The sequence below is a fragment of the Staurois parvus genome, unplaced genomic scaffold (assembly GCF_062004578.1).
Source record: "Staurois parvus isolate SC_StPar_1 unplaced genomic scaffold, SC_StPar_1.0 ptg000657l, whole genome shotgun sequence".
NCBI classification, from domain to species: domain Eukaryota; kingdom Metazoa; phylum Chordata; class Amphibia; order Anura; family Ranidae; genus Staurois; species Staurois parvus.
In genome coordinates, this window is record NW_028318453.1 from 6,789,317 (window position 1) to 6,810,876 (window position 21,560).

Here is a 21,560-nt window from a genome sequence, read left to right on the forward strand (position 1 = left end):
CTTTGGAACAGTTCCGGGACCAAAGGGAGGGGGTAACGATTCTTAACTGTAATCCTGTTCAAGTCACGGTAGTCGATACAGGGTCTGAGGGACTTGTCTTTCTTTTCGACAAAGAAGATTCCCGCCCCGGCCGGTGACGTGGAGGGATGGATAAACCCCTTCTCAAGGTTCTCGTCAATGTACTCCTTGAGTACTTCCAACTCTCGCTCTGATAGGGGGAAAATCCATCCGAACGGAATCTCGGATCCAGGTAGGAGGTCGATAGGACAGTCATAGGCCCGATGTGGAGGGAGAGTGTCAGCACCCCGCTTACTAAAAACGTCTAAGTAGCCGTGGTATGCCGGGGGGATGATCTGGATAAGCTCGGTGTCCCCGTTGATACAGAAAAGCGACTGGGGAACCACAGAGGTTGGGGCGTGACAATGTTCCTGGCAGTAAGATGACAGAAACTGGACAGACCCCGTCTTCCAGTCAATTTGGGGATTGTGTGCCTGCAACCACGGGAGTCCCAGGATAACTGGAAACAGAGGGGATGCGATAGCATCCAAACGAAGGAGCTCCCGGTGATGGTTACCCACTGTGGTATGGATAAGTGGGGTCTCCTGGTCCACCAGCCCTGACTTAATACGTGACCCATCTGCTAAAAAGATATTAAGCCCGTGTTCCCTGGTCCTGGAGAGGAATGTTCTGTTGGGTGGCAAAATCTAGATCAATAAAGCAACTACAAGCCCCGGAATCGATAATTGCTTTTGCTGACACAGTTCTCCTTGGGAGTTGAAAAGACACGAATAAGGCTACATAATTGGCATGATTACTATGTTTAGAGGAAACGGTAGAGAAAATGGAAGTGCACTTACCCAATTTCGCTGGGCAAGAACGCACCACATGACCAGTTCCCCCACAGTATAGACAGAGGTTGTTCTTCCGTCGTCTCTGGCGTTCCTCCACTGATAGTGAGGGCCGTGCACGTCCGAATTGCCTAGGCATTGGTGTTCCCCCAGGGTCCAAGTTTGCATCTCTTCCTGGCAGGGTTTGGACCGGAGTGCGGGCTAGTACCCATGGGGGTCCTGGTTCTGGGCTTGACCTCTCTAACCTGCATTCCTGCAGTCTGCGGTCGATCTGTATGACCAGGGTGATGAGATCTTCCAGAGAGTCAGGTAGGCCCACCCTGGCTAACTCATCTTTAAGTGCTTCAGACAGACCCCTGTGGAACTGGTGGCGTAATGCGGCATCATTCCACCGGGTGTCCCCCATCCAGCGTCTGAAATCAGCTGCATATTCTTCCACTGCCCGGCGGCCTTGCCGGAGAGAATACAGGGCCGATTCCGCGGATGCTACCTGCTGCGGATCGTCATAGAGGACTGCCATCGTGTTGAAAAAGTCGGTCACGGACCCTAGGTGGGGGTCGTGGGTCTCCATCAGCCGGTGGGCCCAGCCCTGGGGCTGGTCCAGGAGTAAGGACATGACGAAACCCACCTTCACTGTTTCAGAAGAAAATGTCCGGGGCTGCAGGCTAAAGTACAACTGGCAGGCGTTCCGGAAGGCCCTGAACTTTGTTCGATCCCCGCTGAAGCGTTCCGGCAACGGTACGTGAGGCTCTGGTGGAGGCAACGTGACTACTGCCCGGCTGGGAGGTTCTGTTGGTTCTCCTGCTGCCGTGGTGGAACCCGAGCATTGGGATGGAGCCGCAGGTGCGGCCAATATCTGAATCCGGCCATCGAGGTGTGTGTAACCCTCCTGCAGCGATTGGACGGCTTGGGTTAGTGTCGCCAAATGCTGGCATATGTCTTCCAGTGGGGATGGTCCTCTTCCAGGCTCCATCATGGCCGTATGGTTCTGTTATAAACCACCTAGCGGGGCCCCTAGCAGTCCACAGGACAGGATTCCCCAGGGCGCGGAGTCTAAGCCCCAGTCTGCTTGTTCACCAGAGCCCCTGATGGTGGGGATGGGCTTGGAGCAGACAAGGACCAGGTCGCGACCCCTGAGTACCCCCGTCTGTGGCAGCGGGACCCGCCAGAGGTATATGCAGGTAGAGAGCCTGATGTGAAGAGGTGGAAGACTGAATCCGAGTGGGATGGATGGATGGCAGAGTAGTAAGCGTGGTCAACGCGCCGGGTCAGTAACAGTGGGGTGAGCGTAGTACAAGGCGGCAGGCAGAAGAATAGTAGGTCACTTACAGAGGTCGGCAACAGGGGTTCAGATCAGGTATGGAGTATGCAGAAGAGAAGTCAGACTAGCCAGGGGATCAGAGCAGGAGAAGTCAGCGGAGGTCAGGTTCAGGCAGGGTCAGCAACAAATCTTAGGATCACAGGAACACAGGAACACAGAGAAGAGACCATACGGCAATGGGTGTTAGTGCAGGGCAGGTTTAAATAGTGCGCCCTGCCCTGCTATTGGTGCCGGGCGAGTGGCCGCGATTGCGAGTGCGCATGCGCGGCCGCCACCGTACAGGTCTCAGAGTCCGTCGGATCGGATGGATCGGTGATCCGTGCATGCGCGGAGTCACTTGCCGCCGCGATCCCTGACAGTCTTATCTCTCAAAATGACTTTACCTCTTCAGAATTCCACCAGTCAGTGTTCCTTTCAATTGCCGGCAATTAAAAACATTTTGAAAAATGAATGGGGTCCCCCCACCACCCATACCAGGCCCTTCAGATCTGGTACTGATTTTGAGGGGAACCCCTACGCCAAAATTATTTTTAAAAATGGCATGGGCCCCTCCTAGCCCGGAAGGTCAAGAAAAGGGGGAGTGAATGAGCACCCCCCTCTTGAACCATACCAGGCCACATAAATATAAATGTAGTGTAAAAAATAACAGTAGACAGTCTTTGACAAGTCCTTTGTGACGTTATCACAGTATTTAAGAACTGTCATCCCGATGCAGCTGTCAGACAGCCTGGAGCCAGCATCAAGAGTGGAGCAGTTTTTTTTTTCTTTTTTCGACTGTGCACAATGCACTGTCAGGGCAAAATGCATTGTGGGGCGCGCCGGGTAAACAACTCACCGAATGTCCTTACTGGTCATGTATTCGCCGAACTTATGTTACGCTGACTTACGCTCGACTCAAACATCTAGCCCAACACTACTGGACAATCTGTATTTCAGTAGCATTGTTGCATTTATAATAGGGCAAAGGTTACCTTTGTTTGCTCTGTCAGTTTTTAACAATCTGAATTTACTAATAGTTACCCTTAGATGTTAAAAACCTGTATGTCATGAAGCCAGCCCAAAACATACCCCCCTGTCTTCCCACAATCTCCCAGGTTTCCAAGATGTGAAAAAAGGACACTTAATAGCACAAAGAATGTAGGAAAAGGACAATCCTTACCACATCCCCATTACACAGACTGTAAAGGATTATTATGTGGAAAACCAATATGAGGGACAACTGAGGAAAAAAATAAGAAGGACAGATTGATTTGATTCCAAAAGAGGGACAGTCCCTTCAATGAGGAACAGTTGGGAGCTATGCACAATGCAATGCTTGGAGCTTGACTGTTCAATCCTCAGACTTCACAGTCACATGGGCCCAGAGGGAATGACATAAATGTATTTTAAATATCATTGGCATCTTTTCAGGGGCAGCAGTGGGAATCAAAAGTGGTTAGTGAATGGACATACATACTGTAAAAGGATGTGAATGTACAATATAAGTATGTAAAGCGCTGCGTAATTGACGGCGCTATATAAGTACCTGAAACAAAATAAAATAAAATAAATAAAAGAACACTTAAAACAGTTCCCACAAGGAAATAATCAAACTGAACCTTTTTTATAGACATTATTTAAAAATCTTTTTTTGCACCCTTAATACTGTAAAAGCTGGTATACTTCAGCCACAATGTTTGAAAAGCATGTATTGTATATTGCTGACTCGAGGTAATCTGAATGTTAATGGTTTGCATTCTTTACACATCTGTATATGAAGGGAGTACAGATGAGATTCACAAAGCTTAAACAATGAAAGGAAATCCCAACCCAGGCTTTTTATATCAAATGGAAATAGTCTCCCTTGTAAGCCTCTAAGTGGCTACGTGCATTGAAAATACCTTACAAAGGCACCAACATACAACTATCTCCAGATAACACACAATTATTTTGATAGAGTGCCTAAAATGGCTTATCATTTTCAACTCTATGTTGTTCAAAGCAGGGGCAGACTGACAACTCATGGGGCCCCTGGGCAATAGGGGATCATGGGGCCCCTGTGTCCTTGCCCAAACTCAAAAAAGTCTATGAAAAAGGTCCCAGGGGCATCTCATGGGGCCCCCTACTGACCCCGGGCCCTTGGGCAGTGCCCGAGTTTCCAAATGATCAGTCCGCCCCTGGTTCAAAGCATTCAGTAAAAACTCTACTATGATTGGTATTCACTAATGACCTTGAACGTCACTACACAATTTTGATATTACTTTGTGAAATATAATTTACCAATGTCTAACAAGCAGATAAATATGATTAGCATGCTCAGATGCTGGTGCATGCCCCTTTAACTCTATATTCGATAACACACATTGGTTCCCTGGATACACCCAGGGTTTATAGATTCATCCCTCCTCCAGTAGCTCGGTGAAGCCACATCTGGTGATTCAGAGGTAGCTGGGCAAGTGATCTGCAGTAAGGTAAGAGGTTCTTCATTGTCATAAGCAGTGTGTGGGCAACCAGAAAGGTGCCTAACAGGAAGCAGTTTTTCAAGAAGACCCAGCTACTGTGAGGAGCACCACCCTGATTGGTACCACAGTACTCTAGTTCCAGTGGGGTGATCCTTTGGCCTTGGTTTCCTCCAACTGTTCATCTGTGTTACCAGAGCTACCCTGGACTTCACTTTGAGAAACATGGCTTGAAGAGTCCATGTTTGTGCAGCTTTCACAATCTATTTTGTATTATTCTGCAGTTTATGCATGTTCTTTGCCATTCTTAACATGTTTTGCATTATTGCTTCTAACTTTGATCATTCAGCCTATTACCTAATCTTTTAAAAGACCATGACCTGGGCCATAGTAATTCAAGAGACTGAACATGAGATACTAACAGGAGAAAGCCCTCCCATCCACTCTATATATTGTAGATAGTCATCCAACCACTATCTTTCAATGTACAAACAGTATATTCACATAAGTGGTTATAGTTATAGTTCTTGATTACATACTGAAGAGACTGCAAGGATAGTACAGGGACCCCCCAATACAAAATAAAGGTGAGGGGAATTTAAAACCATCATTTCTTTTAAGCACATTTCTCTATGCTAATCTATTCAGCATAGATGGTATACATTATTTTTTGTGGAAGCGATAGTCAAATATATACAATATTGTGTGCTGGTAAAACAAATTGTATGCCAACTGAATCTATATGGCACTATCAGAGCTTATGGTGCCTGCAAACTTAGCAGTGTTGATGCAAGCCTACTTGGACCTTAGCTCTTAGACATTTTTCCGACAAATGTTTCAACATCAAATTAACACATAATCTATTTTGGACTTGATTTATTGGAGATTAACTTTGGACTTTTAGTCTTAGATGGCACAATAATTGAGATACACCTTTTCATCTGTCACATCTGGATTTGGAGAAGCATGCCTGCCTATATACATTGAATACTAGGCATGTGTGTGCATTAAAGTTCAGGCTAGCTAATATACTAATCCAGTGGAGTGTTTATGTATGTTTTATCTGTCCAGGATATACTTATCTAGATATATGTTTTCCCTTTTAATATGTGTCATTGTACTTTATTATTATTATTGTAATAAACACATCTTGATCTTATATTATAGTGTCTTATGGTGTGCCAATAAAGTACGTAGATACTGGAAGCCAGTGGAGAGCAGTCTTCTCCTCCATATCTTTCTTCTTTTACTCCCTTTTGATAATTTTGGATGTGGCACTTTAAGGCTGGGTTCACACATATGCGGTGCGATATATTGCATGTGATTCGCACAGGAACCAAACCACAGTCCTGTTCAAATCACATGCAAATTTGCATCGCATCCGCACCTAAAAGGTGCAGGACCCTTTTTTTGGTCTGCATTAGAATCGGATCGCATGGGTATTCACACCCATGCGATCTGATTCTGCACATCGCACCGCATTTTGCGGACCAATTTGGGGGTGTTGATAACTTAACATACACACACACAGCGGTTCGCATGAACGTGGCGTGATTCTGATACGGTGCGGAATTCACAGAGAAAACGCTGTGAATTCCGCACCGCATCAGTGTGAACCCAGGCTTAATGTCTTTATCACCCTATAATAGATTTTTTTTCCTCACTTCCTGTCATTGTTCTCAAAAACAGGAAATTAAGAAAATCTCTCTAACAGAGCCCTGAATAGATGTAAAACCTAAATAAAAAACACAGCCCTGTGGCCCCACCTAAAAATAAAATATAATGCAACATATGAATGCAAGAATTAAAACAAGAACTATTTTTATTTAAATAATTATAAATAAAAAATATTATTTATTACAAGTACTTAAAGCCGTAACTTTACGCAGCGCTTACATACAGTATATTGTACATTCATATCAGTCCCTAACCCTCAAGGAGAGTACAATCTAAGGTCCCTAAATCACATACATACACACACTAAAGTCAATTTAGGCAGAAGTCAATTAACCTACCAGCATGTGTTTGGAGTGTGGCAGGAAACTGGAGTAACTGGAGGAAATCCACACAGGCACAGGGAGAACATGCAAACTCCAGGCAGGTAGTGCCATGGTTGGGTTTCAAACCGACAACCCTAGTGCTGCTGGGTGAGAGCGCTAATCACTTAGCCACTGTGCAATATATTATTTCCTAAGAAATTCTGTATATTGTTGGATTGAAAATGTTTCACATTTGTCACGCTTTCACCCGGCATACACTTTTTGTGAATTTGCACAATTGTATGCATTGTTGCTTATTACAATGTGAGTTTTTCACAGTTTATACAATTTTCTGTTTATTATATATATTATAGGTGGGGTCACAGCACTGGGTATTTTATTCAGGTACTGATCATCCAGAGGCACAATATAACTTAGCTGCTTTGTGTAAAGGTCAGGGCTAAGTAGGTAAGTGCATGGTATCCTCTAAATATAGAAGAAAAAAACTGACAGGGGTTCTAACTCTTTCCCATTCTATCCAAAACTAAGAAAAAAAGTTTTGGCTATAGACAGATATGGTCTGCCTGCTTTAATTCACTGAGTGTTTTTTCTTCGATGGAAGCTATAGTACAGCACCTATGAATGTACTGTAGGTGGGGTGTGAAAAAGACAGGCATAGCAGCACCCTTGTTGGCTGAATCTAGTTGACACTATTGACAGGTGCCTATGTTGGGTCCAGCAGCTGTATTAACCCCTTCAGGAGGATGGGGAGGGGGTGGATCAGAGCATGGAAGATTTCAACTAGGCCAGCAGCCACTTGCTAAAAGGACGCTTCTAGTTAAAATGTAAGTACTGTCCCTTCTGATTAAAAAAAATAAATTAACGTAGGCTTCAAGTGCCACATATTCAAAGCATATTGTGGTGGGAAAATTGAAGTAGTCTTTCTTGGCATTTAGTAACTGTGTTATACTGTATATTTTTCTCTCTATCTGAGCCTAATCCAGTAGCAAATGAGTCCTTAGACATTAAACATCTGCCTTGACATAACAAAAAGAACAAACTAGCGTTCAAATCTTCATGCAGACTAAAAGTTATTCGGAATGCCAAACGGTGAGGTGCAGCCCTTCAAAACGGTGAGGTGCAGCCCTTCAAAATGGTGAGGTGCAGCCCTTCAAAACATTGAGGTGCAGCCCTTCAAAACAGTGAGGTGCAGCCCATCAAAATCTTTATGTTTTTTCAATAAATACATGGTGTACCATGGTAATGCACGATGAGAATTTGTTTTTGTGCATCTGCTTTGACATGTTCCATGGTGATTGTCTATGCCAGTGGACTCCAAACTGCGGCCCGGGTGGCAGATCTGGCCCTATGCTTGCTTTTATCTGGCTCTTGGGGCACTATATAATCCACTGACACCAATGAGTTCCTCCCAATGATACCAATGATGGGGCACAATTCCCACCAATGACACCAACAATGGGGCACAGTTTATCCCAATGATACCAAGAATGGGGCCCAATGACACCAATGATGGGGCACAATTCCTCTCACTAACACCAAATATGGGGCATTGTTTACTTCCATGCATGCTTGGAAAATTTCCGGTCCGGCCCTCCTAAAACCTGTAGGGCAGGAAACTGGCCCTTTGCTTAGAAAGTTTGGAGACCCCTGGTCTATGCTATTTATGTGGATATAAATTCTTGGGTATATTTTGTGACACTCAGAACTGAAGAAGTGGTCCAGCTAAATGTAACTACTACTAATACCAATGACAAGCATAAAAAATGTACATTAAACAAAAGACATACTGTTGGCAAGTATAAACATTTGTATAAAATTGTTATGGTGTTGTAGCCTAATAAATGAGCGTTGGATGAAAAGTTTTCTAGGAACACCAGGATGTAAACAAAGGAAGTTATTTATTTAGATAATGCCGTGAACACTCTATTGCAAACTTTCACGCTCCTTACTGTTCTTCACATCATAATACTGTATGCAACATCAATGGAAGACAAAGCACATTTATTATGACAAAGACAAACAACCATTCTACTGTCAAATGGAACTCAAGAGGGTGAAACTTAGGAGTTAGTGATAGAAGTAAATATAACTAGAGCATATCAAGTAAGGCCATGGAATAGTGCATTGTTTAGAGTCAATTCAGTTCAAATGGGAAATGACGAGAAGGAAATCATTCCATGTCTCAGGAACTGTGTGCAGCCCACAGATAAGAAGTGACTTGTTCGATGTGAGTAGAAATGCAGGAAGTGTGCTCCAGTCATGTTTCCTTTGACACAAGCAGAGAGAGAGCATTAGGGATGTAGATCATCTATAGTCACTCTGACACCAAAATTCACATACATTCAAAGCTCTTGTATGATTCTACTGGATGTACTTGTATTAGATATCCACATTGGATATGGGTAACATCACAGTTTATCACAACATTACATGCATTAACGAACTGAAGAACATCACCTGCCAAACAACGTTCTCAAAACCTTTTCTAGGTAAGAAGAATCATTCTTTTTACATTTTAGATTTTGTAAATGATTGTTAAGACTTTATAATAATGTCCCTCTTGTCCGGTGTGCTGTAGTCATATTGTAATGCCATTTTTACATATACAGTTGAATAAATTATATTGCATATTATTTATATTGCTAGGTTGATAATATCATTGGACAACCTCACATGTTGCCCAGAACTTTTTTTTGACCCGGGCCAGGAAAAATAGGACTTGCTGCCAATGCTAATAAAATGAATCATATCATCCAGATACAGAACTTTACTGATCAGGGGTCTAAATTGTATTCATACATGGGACTTGAGAGGTTTTCTGGGAAAATTTAAGTGATGTAATCATTTTCTTTGTTAGTCCTGATATGTCTATGTAACACACAAAGGAAAGGCATTACATATGATAGCTATATTGGTTGTATGAAATAGACATATGGGGGCAGATTTACTGAAAGTGGTGCACACAGAATCTGGTGCAGCTGTGCATAGTAATCAATCAGCTTTTAGGTGTTATTGTCAAAGCTTCTGAGTGCACCAGTTTTAGTAAATCGCCCCCATTGTTTTGCTTTCCTAAAAGAAGTGATTTTATCTAAAATATAATACATGAGGGTAGGTTAAGTCCTTGTGTAACTTGTATGTGAGTGTATTTATAGAATATATATATATATATATATATATATATATATATATATATAAATAGAGAGGGAGAGAGAGAGTATGTGTTACATAAAGTATGCACAGATTGGTAGGAGCTCAAGTGGAGTGAGTACACTAAACCAATGAAAATTTACAAAATTAAATCAATTGAGATAATAATTATTTTTTTAATTAATCTTGCATATGACTGGATGTTACTGCACTTCACACTGCACCTCACCTTAGTCAATTAGACCTATATAGAAAAAGAAATCTACGTCAGGCTACTTCATTAAACCCTTGTGGCCTGTTGGCACCACTTTATTAATTTATGGGATCTTATAAAAAAAATTAAAGGAGATATTGACAAGTAAAGGGGTTACAGATCATCCCAGATGACACAACTCTGTCAGATGCTGCATCAGCTTTATTTCTGTAAATAAAATTCTAATATTTTTAAAATAATTTTAGTGCACCTGCCATAGGAGAAACATGGAGGACACCACTGATGACTTCATTCTGAAAATCTCAGTTGCCTGTCTGGTATGCTGACTCACTGGCTTTTACACTGGAATTAGAACAGTTCAACCATGGAAGTAGAGGAGGTATTTAGATCAGAACAGTATACTTGTTTCTGGTCTGCAGTTCAAGAAGCAAGAGGATAAGCATGACAGCCAGGCTACTAGTGTTTCAAGCAATGTCAGCCTCCATGGAGTTAATTTACTAAAACTCTAGAGTGAAAAATCTGGTGCAGCTGTGCATGGTAGCCAATCAGCTTCCAGTTTTTTTTTTTTGTCAAAGCTTAATTTAACAAGGTATAGTTGGAAGCTGATTGGCTACCATGCAGAGCTACACCAGAGTTTGCACCAGCTTTATTAAATCACCCCACATGTCTCTAAAAGCCAGTCTTCTTTTATGTAGTGTAATCTGAAGAAAACTCCACTCATATTAACAGCTTAATGGGATGCCTCATAGTTATAATATACATTGCAACATTTTTGTGACATGTTTTCTGCTGGATGAGATTTTTTGACAGTTCAAGAACATTTTAGTCTTCTGCAGACATGAGTAGTGTAGAATACATTGCATTTTGAACAAATTTGAATCACAACTCCTGGTTGTTATTATTTTCTTACATTACATACTAAAACTAAATAGTTTTAAACATATTTAAAGCAAAATATAAGTACATTGCGCTACATTTGTGTTAATTATTCATTTAGGCTAGGTTCACACCTGTACAGTCGTGTGGGCTGCGATTTGCGTGGGCACAAGAATCTATTCATTTAAATTGGCTGCCATGCCCTGGGACATGCAGGAAAGAAGTCCCTGCACTATTTTCTAAATTGTAGGCAGCACAGGAACCGAGGTTCCCAGTATGGTTGCGATTTCCAGTGGGGGCGGTGTGCCATTAGGATTAATGGCAGAGAACTCACTTCCACAATCGGTGGTGTCAGCGGGAAGTACTGAGAGTTTCAGAAAACTCTTAGATGGGCATCTCAGCGAACACAACATACAACCATATGGGATATGATTTTTTACATGAACACAAACATAACCACATAGGTTGAACTGGATGGACTAGTGTCTTTATTCAAACTTACCAAGTATGTAATGGCACCCGCCCACTTGTGTGGATGATTGCAGCTGCTGGCATTTGTGCGGGTCTCGCACTGACACCACCGGCACAGATATTAACCTGAGCCTTAGGCCTCATTCACACCAAAGTTCGAGTTGCCAAACATCAACCACCAAACCTTAATGACTTGGAGAGGATCTGCCAAGAGGAGTGGGCCAAAATCCCTCCTGAGATGTGCGCAAACCTGGTGGCCAACTACAGGAAACATGACCTCTGTGACTACCAACATGTTTTGTGAAGGGGATCAAATACTTATTTTCCAAATGAACATGCAAATCAGTGCATCATTTGTTAGGCATGCATTTCTTTTGAATTTTTTGTTGCTGTTCTGTCTCTCAGTGTTACAATACACCTACCATTCGATTTTTAGACTAATTTCTTTGTGAGCAGGCAAACATTCAAAATCAGCAGGGGATCAAATACTTATTTCCTTCACTGTAGAGCTTAGGCACATTTAGATATGTTTGACATGTATTTTGGTGAGTTTTAGTCTATTTTCTGCCAAAACGCTCCTCTCTTGAAAACGCAAGTGATATTTTTTTTTACTGCTTTTAAATGCCCCTGCCTCTAAACTCCTGTAAATGCCTATGTTTGCATGAACACATAGGATAACATGGAGGGGGGGGGTTAGAGGCAGAAAGAAAACATCAAGCTCCTGTGAAAGAAGCACTTTTGAGCTCAAGTGTGCATGAGGCCTAAAACGTATTTCTATGTTTGATGACACCCGCAAACAGGTTCATGTGAATGGGGTGCGATTATGATGTGGTGCAGAAATCGCACAGAAACCAGTGCAAATTTCACAACATCGGTGTGAACACAGATGCACTGGCTGTCTGAGTATATTTAGAATGCAAGCTTTGAAGCACACACAGGGGCTAAATTACTAAACATGCCAGTGGAAACAAAAACAACACCTCCTGCTATCTATGGCCCAGAGCAAGGGTGGATAGATGGACACGGAACGTGCAGAAATTCACCACCAAAGCATCAAAGGTTGTGTGGCTCTAAACAAGGCTGGGTAAGCCCGACCAATACTATAAAGCAAAACAAAAAGAAAGTGCACCAACCTTGCGCATTACCTTAGTGAAATGTGATTTTATTGAATTTAAAATATACTCACAAGCAGAGAAGTATAACAAGCGTGTAAAATCCTTAGCGAGACTCAAGGAGTCTGAGACCAGTGCAATTCTTATCACGAGGGAAGATTCTCAAAGTCAGGCTGACGCATTTCGAAGGGAGTCCCTTCTTCATCAGAGCTCATTGTGAACCCAGGCTGAAAGATGCACTGGCTGTCTGAGTATATTTAGAATGCAAGCTTTTAAGCACACACAGGGGCTGAATTACTAAAACTGGAGAGCACAAAATCTGGTTCATCTCTGCACAGAAACCAATCAGCTTCCAGGTTTTTTTGTCAAAGCTTAAAATTTTACTAAAGGATATATGGGGTGAATCTGCAAAATACTAGTGGGCTGCTGCTAACACCTACCACACCCTAAAAGAATGTATAGGATTAATTAAAATCAAGATGTTGCACTGCTCCTACTTATAAGGATGATATGTAAATTATTTAAATGCTCCTCCCCCACTCAAGAGTTTTTCATATGTGCATTAGGTGCTTCTAATATGGAGATGCAATATAGTCCTATCTCCCATAGGAGAGACAATTCCATGCTACAAAACACCTTCCCCCTTTCTATAAACGAAGAGTGTCCTTAATTGAAGAAAATACCTGTGTTTCAAAATCACAAAGGTGCTGGACAGGCACTATAAATCAACTCCCCATATTGGATGTGACAATAACCGTTGCTCAAAAATACTGGGCTGGTACTATAATGCACCTCCCCCTACAATTGTGAAAATACCGTTTACTCAAAATATATAACATAACATTAAAAAATATGAATTGAATAGTGAATGCTTATTCCCCAAACCAAATAAACAAGACTGTGATACTCTAATCAGTGAATGTTAAACAATTAAGTGTTTAAACATATAGAAAATATATGACCAGGAAAGTCAAAACTGCGGTTCACAAATATAGTCCAAAGAAACTTCTTGTGCTCAAATAAACTGTGGGTGATGAAAACAACCAGTGCCTCTACACATGCTCTCCCTTTTTCACTGCACTCACCGCAGTGTTTGACCCCTGTTTCCAGTGGGTCCAACATGCTGTATAATGCTCTCCACTCCATTGCGTAAAAGGACTCTGCATGGCCGTGTCCCTACAATCTTAGATGTAACTGCCCTCCATCATACGGGCCATAAGTAGATATGTCAAAGAGAGGGAAGCTTCCATAGTGTAAAACCTTTTATCAAAAAGTTAAAATGCCGAAAACACACTTACAAACATAAGATGCATAGGCGCTTTAAAATGGAAACCAGAATGCCAATGCATTCCACAGCCAAAAACTTGAAACCGGAAGTGATGTAGTTAGCTCTGATGACAATGATGAAAATACATTACATAAAGGTATGGCTGTATTTATTTCAGGTACTTGCATAGCGCTGTAAATTTGAGCAGTGCTTTACGTATATATTGTACATTCACATCAGTCCCTAACCCTCAAGGGTTGTACAATCTAAGGTCCCTAACTTACATTCATACACATACTAGGGCCAATTTAGAAAGGAGCCAATTAACCTACCAGCATGTCTTTGGAGTGTGGAAGGAAACCAGAGTATCTGGAGGAAACCTACACAAGCACAGGGAGAACATGCAAACTCCAGGCAGGAGGTGCTGTGGCTGGGATTCAAACCAACGACCCTAGTGCTGCCAGGTGGAAGCGCTAACCATTTATCCACCGTGCTGCATTTTTGGAATGGCACCAGTGCCTAATGTAATAGATTTGAGAAGGCAGCATTAAGCCTCAAAATATACAAATTAGGCTACGTTCACACTAGCCTTGTGTGCAGGCGGCAGAGAGGCGTTTGGGAAGCGTTTTTACCGCTTCCCAAACGCCTCTGCCAATTCTGCACATTACAGCACATGGTGCTGTTCTAACAGGAGCGTTTGCGTCGCGTCACGTTGCGTCGCGGCAAAACGGACGCCTCTGGTCGAGTCAGGAGGCTTTGAAGCCTCCTATTCTCGTCTATGGTGCCGCTCCGCAAACGCCCGGCCGGCGTTTGCGGTGCGGTTGCGACGCGGTTGCGGGGTGTTTGCGGAGCGGTAACACCACTCAAATGCATTATAGGCGTTTGTGGGGCGTTATTAACGCTCGGCAAACGCCTAGCAACCGCCGCTAAACCGCGCATGCGGCGTTTGCGGAGCGTTTGCCGAGCGTTAAAAACACTCCGCAAACACCGGACCAACGCTTGCCAAACGCTATAGGGGCGTTTGGCAAGCGTTGGCAAAACAGCCTAGTGTGAACGAGCCCTTATGATACATTTTATTTATTTATTTCAGGTACTTATATAGCGCTGTCAATTTATGCAGCACTTTTAAATATATATATATTGTACATTTACATCAGTCCCTAACCCTCAAGGGGCCTACAATTAACACATGTTAATTGTTCTGGATATCTCTGGGTAAATTCAGTGAAAGAACCTGTAGGTACAAAGGCTGACAGGGATGTAGAGAGGTGTCAAAAATCTTTTAAGTGGAGAACCATTAAAACCCAATTGACTTCTCAGTTTAAGTGAGCTAAATACATTCCAGGTTTGTTAAAACAAAAGATGTTTCAGGTCCTGCAGTTGGTTTTCTTTTCCAAAACAGCTACAGCCTATGTGGTAAAGCTTGATGCGTCTTTATAATAACATTTGTCTTACTACCTGGTCATACTGGTGCAATTTCAGGTGTGATTTGCGAATTGAAATCGCACCTGATATCACATCTAATGAATGTGAATGTCAGTGTCTTAACATGTGCGATTTGCTGCAGCACAAATTCTACAGTAGTTCTTGCATTACTTTTTCTGCAGCTTTTTGCAATTTCACATACATAGAAAATAATGGAAATCGCACTGCAAATTGCAAGAAATGATTGACAATCTTCACAAGTAGCAGTAAAGTCTTCAGAAATCGCACCTGAAATCAGGCAATTTTAAATGGCAGCGGTGTGACTGGTGACTTAGATAAGTTAACATGCACACAACATTGCTATATGACAAATACATCCTGATATGTTGTTCCATTTATGTTACATTATGCTGAACAAAAATTCCCATGCATGTGAAAATGAAGGTGGAACTCTAGCTAAAACTACTTTCTTAGCTCTCAATAGGGTTGAAAAGCTGAGAACCTCTATCAGGTTTTTGTTACTCTCTTTGTTCTTGCTTGCCTGTCCAAGAGACAATGGGATTGATTTACTGCAAGAGTAGAGCATGTTCCATTTGAAGGGTGAGTTTTCACTTAGTAGATTTAGTTGACTTAGTTGACTTAGTTGATGCTGTGCTGATTTCATCCAATCACATGTGAGCAAAAATCCAAATTTTTTACATTTTGTTTGCACGCAAGTGGGTGTTCAAAGTGAATACAGCTTTACCTCATCATTTACGCCGCTAGAAGATTAACTTTGTAGAGTGAACATGTACTACCACTTAATAATTCCAACATTTACAGGTTCAAGATTCTAACCTTTTCACCATCTCAAATTTAAAAAGTACTGTCTGGTGTCACTTTAACCACCTCCCGACCACGTCATAACCGAAAGGCGGCTACAGAGCAGTCTTCTAGTTCTGGGAGGGCATCTATAGGCATCATCCCAGTACCTCTCCCTGTGTTCCCCCCCGGGCACACAATTTACCTGATCTGTGATCAGCTGTGTCCAAGAAATCACAGATCGAGGTAAATTACCAATCACAGTGGCCCTTTACCATGTGACCAGTTTTTACCAATGACAGCTAATCACATGTAAACAAACTTGCAAGTTATCGGCATTTCCTTTCCTCATACGCTGTCACTGTGTGATCATCAGTGCCCTAATTATAATTGTAGCCCCATCAGTGCAGCTTATTAGTGCCCATCAGTGTAGGATATCAGTGCCCATCAGTGCAGCATATTAGTGCCCATCAATGCTGCCTATCAGTGCCCATTAGTGCTGCCTTATCAGTGCAGTCTCATCAGTGTCTCCTCATCGGTGCCCATCAGTGTCCAGCTTATCAGTGCCCATCAGTGCCACCTCATCAGTGCAGTCTCATCAATGCCCATCAGTGCACAGCAATGTAGCCTCATTAGTGTATATCAGTGCAGTCTCATCAGTGCCCATCAGTGCAGCCTCATCAGTGCACATCGGTGCAGTCTTATCAGTGCCTATCAGTTCCCAGCAGTGCAGCCTCATCAGTGAAAGAGAAAAATTACTTATTTACCAACAGAAACTAAGAAAAACATTTTTTTTCCAAAATTTTTTGTTTGTTTAGCAAAAATGTAAAAACTTAGCGGTGGTTAAATACCACCAAAAGAAAGCTCTATCTGTCTCAAAAAATGATACAAATTTCATATGGGTACAATGCTGTATGACTGCTCATTTGACATTTAAAGTGGGACAGCTGAAAATCACTAAGGCTGGGTTCACACATACAGTATGCGGTGCGGTATATCGCATGCGATTCACACAGGAGCCGCACCACATTCCTGAGCAAATCACAAAATCACATGCCAATTGTGTGCGGTGCGATTGGAGCTGTACATTTTGTATGGCTCATATCGCACTGCATCTGCACCAAAAAAGTGCAGGACCCTTTTTTTGGTCCATGCTAAAATTGGATCCCATGGGTATTTACACCCATGCGATGCGATTCTGCACATCGCACCGTGTTTTGCGGACCGATTTTGCAGACCAATTTTGGGGTGTTGTTAACTTAACATACACACCCGCAGTGGTTCGCATAAACGGGCTGTGATTGTGGTGCTGTGCGGAATTCGCACATAAAACGCTGCAGATTTTTCACCACATCAGTGTGAACACAGGCTAAAAGCTGAAAACTGACCTTGGCAGGAAGGGGATGAAAGTGCCCCAGTGGTTAACGTAGCTACATTTTCCTATTTCACAAAAGAAATATTCCCATAAACAAAAGTAAAGGGTGAGTAGCATGTGTACTAAACCGCTTTCTAGCCAGTCTTGTATGCGTAAAAACCCGTATTGCCCTCATTTCATATCCAGTATGTATTTTGTAGACTTGTTTGTTTAATGTTTGTTTAATACTATGTATTACATTGCAGTAATACATAGTAAGTATTTAGAATTCAGTTTACCTTATTACTACCTACTAATTTTATAGTTTATTCCATGCCATGAGTTATTGTACTTTGCACTGCCTTATAAAATGTCTACATTAGGATTCTTTTGGCCTTAGGAGTCAGCAAAAGTGCATCTTCTAAAAGTGCAGTGGTATGTAATTATAAAATGTTCTACTTATGTGTACCCTAGCATTGTTTGTATTCTTATACAACATTCTTAACCTTTAACATAGTTATGCTCTGCTTCGGCATTGACAGGATGTTTTATTTGAAGTGAATTTCTATTGAAGGAAGTATGGAAACTAACATAGTGAAATTCTGTATATATGGCCAAACATATACGGTACTTAGATGGGTTAGTGCCAGTGGCTTAAAGCTACTAAACTTTTTCTATTTTTAAGCTCTATTAGAACACCAGAAGTTAGTAATGTTGATAAATGCCTTTAGTGTTTCTAATATGGAGAGTTTCAAGGCTTTGTTTTTTGGAATCCTAATGCTCAGGTTTTGTGTATATTTAGTGTACATTTTGTATGAGGAAGCTGAAAGTGACCCTGTACCTCGTCCATGCATTCCTTACTTTCAGCTTATAGAGGACGTTCTTACTGTCCTGAGTTACAGCATTTGGTCAGCCACCATAAACAACCTTTGTTGACTCAACAGAGCAGCAGAAGATAAACTTTTAAAAAAATAGATCCCTTCCAGCTTATAATGCATCCATTGATCACTTTTCTCTAGAGAGCAGGGGCGGACTGACAACACATGGGGCCCCCTGGGCAATAGGGGATCATGGGGCCGCTGTGTCCTTGCCCAAACTCAAAAAAGCCTATGAAAAAGGTACCAGGGGCATCTCATGGGGCCCCCTACTGACCCCGGGCCCTCGGGCAGTGCCCGAGTTTCCAAATGGTCAGTCCGCCCCTGCTAGAGAGTATTACTTAAATTACTCTAGGTTTCCACAAAAGCCAGATGTTCAGTCCACATCCAGTGAGTAGACATTTGGACATCATCATGTACAATATAGGAGCAGTGGCCACATAATTTGGCTGGGAGGTAGCAGGTGGTTCTGCATTGCATGTAAAAATGGAGGCCAAAAGACCCATCAGAGATCAACAAGTAGAGCAGTTTGGGGGGGGGGGGAGGGGGGAGTCATCATAATTGGTTTTGGTTTGTCACCGTAGGACTCTGGATCAAGGTAAGCAAGAATCTGTTTAATCCCATCCTTCACAGATTCTTTCTTAGCTGTGGTGGATGAGTTAATGTTTTTGGCAAAGCAGAATTATTACTGCTAACAGCAAGTGTAAATAGCAAAGATAGCTCTGCAGTTGTTACTGACATTAGCAAAGCGATACCAGTCTGTGAAAACATTTTTAACACTAAGGAGCTCCCTTAGGTGATTCCATTAGAGGAAAACTATAGAGGTTTGGGGCAAAAACCAGCACTAGCTCTGAACTTGTTGACTGCTCTTGGAAACTGAGGTTAAATGGCACCATCTCTGCTAGGCGGTGTAACTCCTCTGATTAATTCAGCTGACTCGTTTAGTGTGTATGTAATCTGTTATCTCATTGTTAGGTCTGTAGTCACAGGTAGTGCCTGGTCACAATAGGACTGCCTCTGTTTGAGAAGTAATATGGCTCTCTAGCAGAACCAAGATAATAGTGGGATTTTAAGACCCAGCAAGAGCTGGGGGTGCATCCCATACTCTTACCTGTAAGCTGTGAGGATATTGTGGACTCAACAGCAGGAGGTACATTTAAACCAGGCTGTTCACAGCACAGAAATATGAGAAGATATCAGAAGGCATAAACAACTGCTTGCATATACCATCTGCTTGCAAAGCCGAATTATTAAAGAGTGGGATATATTTATGTACAGCCTGGAGGGCTTTACATGAGGTGAAGGAGGGAATCATTGCACATTCACTTTAAGACATGATTAAACCTTCTGACTTTCTGAGACATATCTTGGTACATATGGGTAGCACAATCAGGCAGTGCTTCAGGTTGTGTCCCACCATGCCCAGCTGGCTCTTTGATTTTTATAAAATGATAGGGCTTTCAAGACTTTCACATCCTCTGAATGCCTGGATTATCTCTAACCCACTGGTCTCATTGCCCACCTCTAAAGCCCTTTTACCTCCTCTTCCAGTAGTCCACTTCATTGTGACACTGACCACTGAGATGAGTACTGCTATCTCTCAGTGCAGCCATTTCTGTGTATGTTTTAAACATGTCATTATTTTTGTAAGTTCCATACCCTAAAAAACACTTCACTTCCCACAACACAATTTTTTTTAATAGCAACACTGCAAGGGACACATACTTTAATTGATGCTGCAACATTTCACTGGCATTTTATTAACTTAGAACACAACATCTTGAACAACAATTGCTCCACAGTGCCTGCAGCCACAGAGGACCTTGAGGGCTTAAAACTCAGGTACTGCTTGTTATGGATATGTGAACACTTAATTGTCCATAGCCTCGCCACAGTTCTACTTTAACCCCTTGATGCCGATTGCACACAAATATGCAGCCTCTCGGCGTCTGGGCCTTGACGCCAAGCGGCCGCATATTTGCGTGCAATTAGAAAATACATATGTGCTGAGAGCGCGCACCCTGGGTGCTCCCAGCACATATGTCCGCGACTCCTGGAAAGGTCCCGATCTCCCCTTTTGATCGGGACCTTTTCCGATCATGTGACTGCTGTGATGGCAAATCACGACGGTCACATGACCCTAAAACCCCGCCCCGCTTCCTAGTTTCTGAAACTCTTAAAGGGCCGGGAAGCACCAGCACCAAGAGGCTAATCTTCCCATAGCATAGGTAATCCCTGGGGGTAGAGAAATCGGGGTAGTCATATTCCTGGTAGAAACCCCATTGTAGTCCTCCCTGGTGGTGTCCCCTCTATTTCTGTTTCACTAAATCTTTGGGATTTTCTTTCACTTTTGGTTATAATGGTCACTACGATAAATAGAAGGGGTAAATCTCCGTAACAGGACACAGACAACAATCAAATCCTGAGAGTTATTCTAACCCCTTTCCACTCTATTTAAAATAAAAAAAAAAAGGTTATAAATAGCACCCACCAATGACGCAGGACTTTGGATGTACCAAGGAGGAAACTAGTAGTCTAATGTCATAAAATCATATATTCATTGAAGCACTTTCTTATACAGTATTAGTCATTAAAAGTGAAAAACTATCAACTATTTCATAAAAAACACAGCAATTTCATGAAATTACAAGATTAATTGTACAGATCATATATACAGATTGTGATAAATTTCTTGTTCAAACAATTTTATTAACCATAAAGCAGAATGGTACAAACAAGGAGACATTGCTAATGTACAATGGACATGGAAGTGGCAATAGGACAGAAAAAAAATGCACAGTACATATGTCTATATACTACTAGTATAAACAGGTAGATAAAAGTTGACAATAAAAGATATTATTGTTCCAGCCAATCAAAGTACTGTCTCCCGAGTGCATTAAAGAAATAGGGGGAAGTTTGAAGGGGGGGTCAAACTGGGATGGGAGGGGGGAGAGGGAAAGTGGAACAGCAGCCATGACTCCATGAGCGTTCGGCAGGTTTACATCAGTCCCTGCGTGCTACATACAAAGGGCTATTGATTATATCCAAATCGCATAGTATATAAATCAGGGGAGAAGGAGTGATTCGTCAAAGTTAGGGGGGAGGAAGCGCTCTACCCAGGGGCTCCATATGAGCAAGAATTTAGGAATCATGTCAAGAATTGTGGCTTCCACCTTTGCATGTATCATGGCTTGTGTTATTCTAGTTTTGACGGCCGCAATACCCAAGGTGGGGGATTTCCAAGATTTTGCTATAACCTGCTTAGCCGCCGACTTAACTTGCATAATGAGCTTAAATTGCGAGTTGGAGACGCCAGGGGGGCATTGATTGAGTAGGGCTATTGTTGGGTCGGGTTGTAGTGTGATTGTGCTAAGTGTAGATAACATGGTGAAGATCTCACCCCAAAAG

General features: G+C 42.3%; 1 protein-coding gene across 1 annotated transcript in view; it reads left to right on the forward strand.

Moving 5' to 3' along the window:
* The first annotated feature begins 8,851 nt into the window (after nt 1–8,851).
* The window catches only part of MYCT1 (MYC target 1), a 51,114-nt gene continuing 38,405 nt past the window's right edge, over nt 8,852–21,560 (forward strand). Inside the window, exon 1 of the mRNA XM_089694292.1 lies at nt 8,852–9,096. Within this exon, the coding sequence (XP_089550418.1) occupies nt 9,006–9,096 (91 nt within the window). The 5' untranslated portion in view covers nt 8,852–9,005. The remainder of the gene's footprint in view (nt 9,097–21,560) is intronic.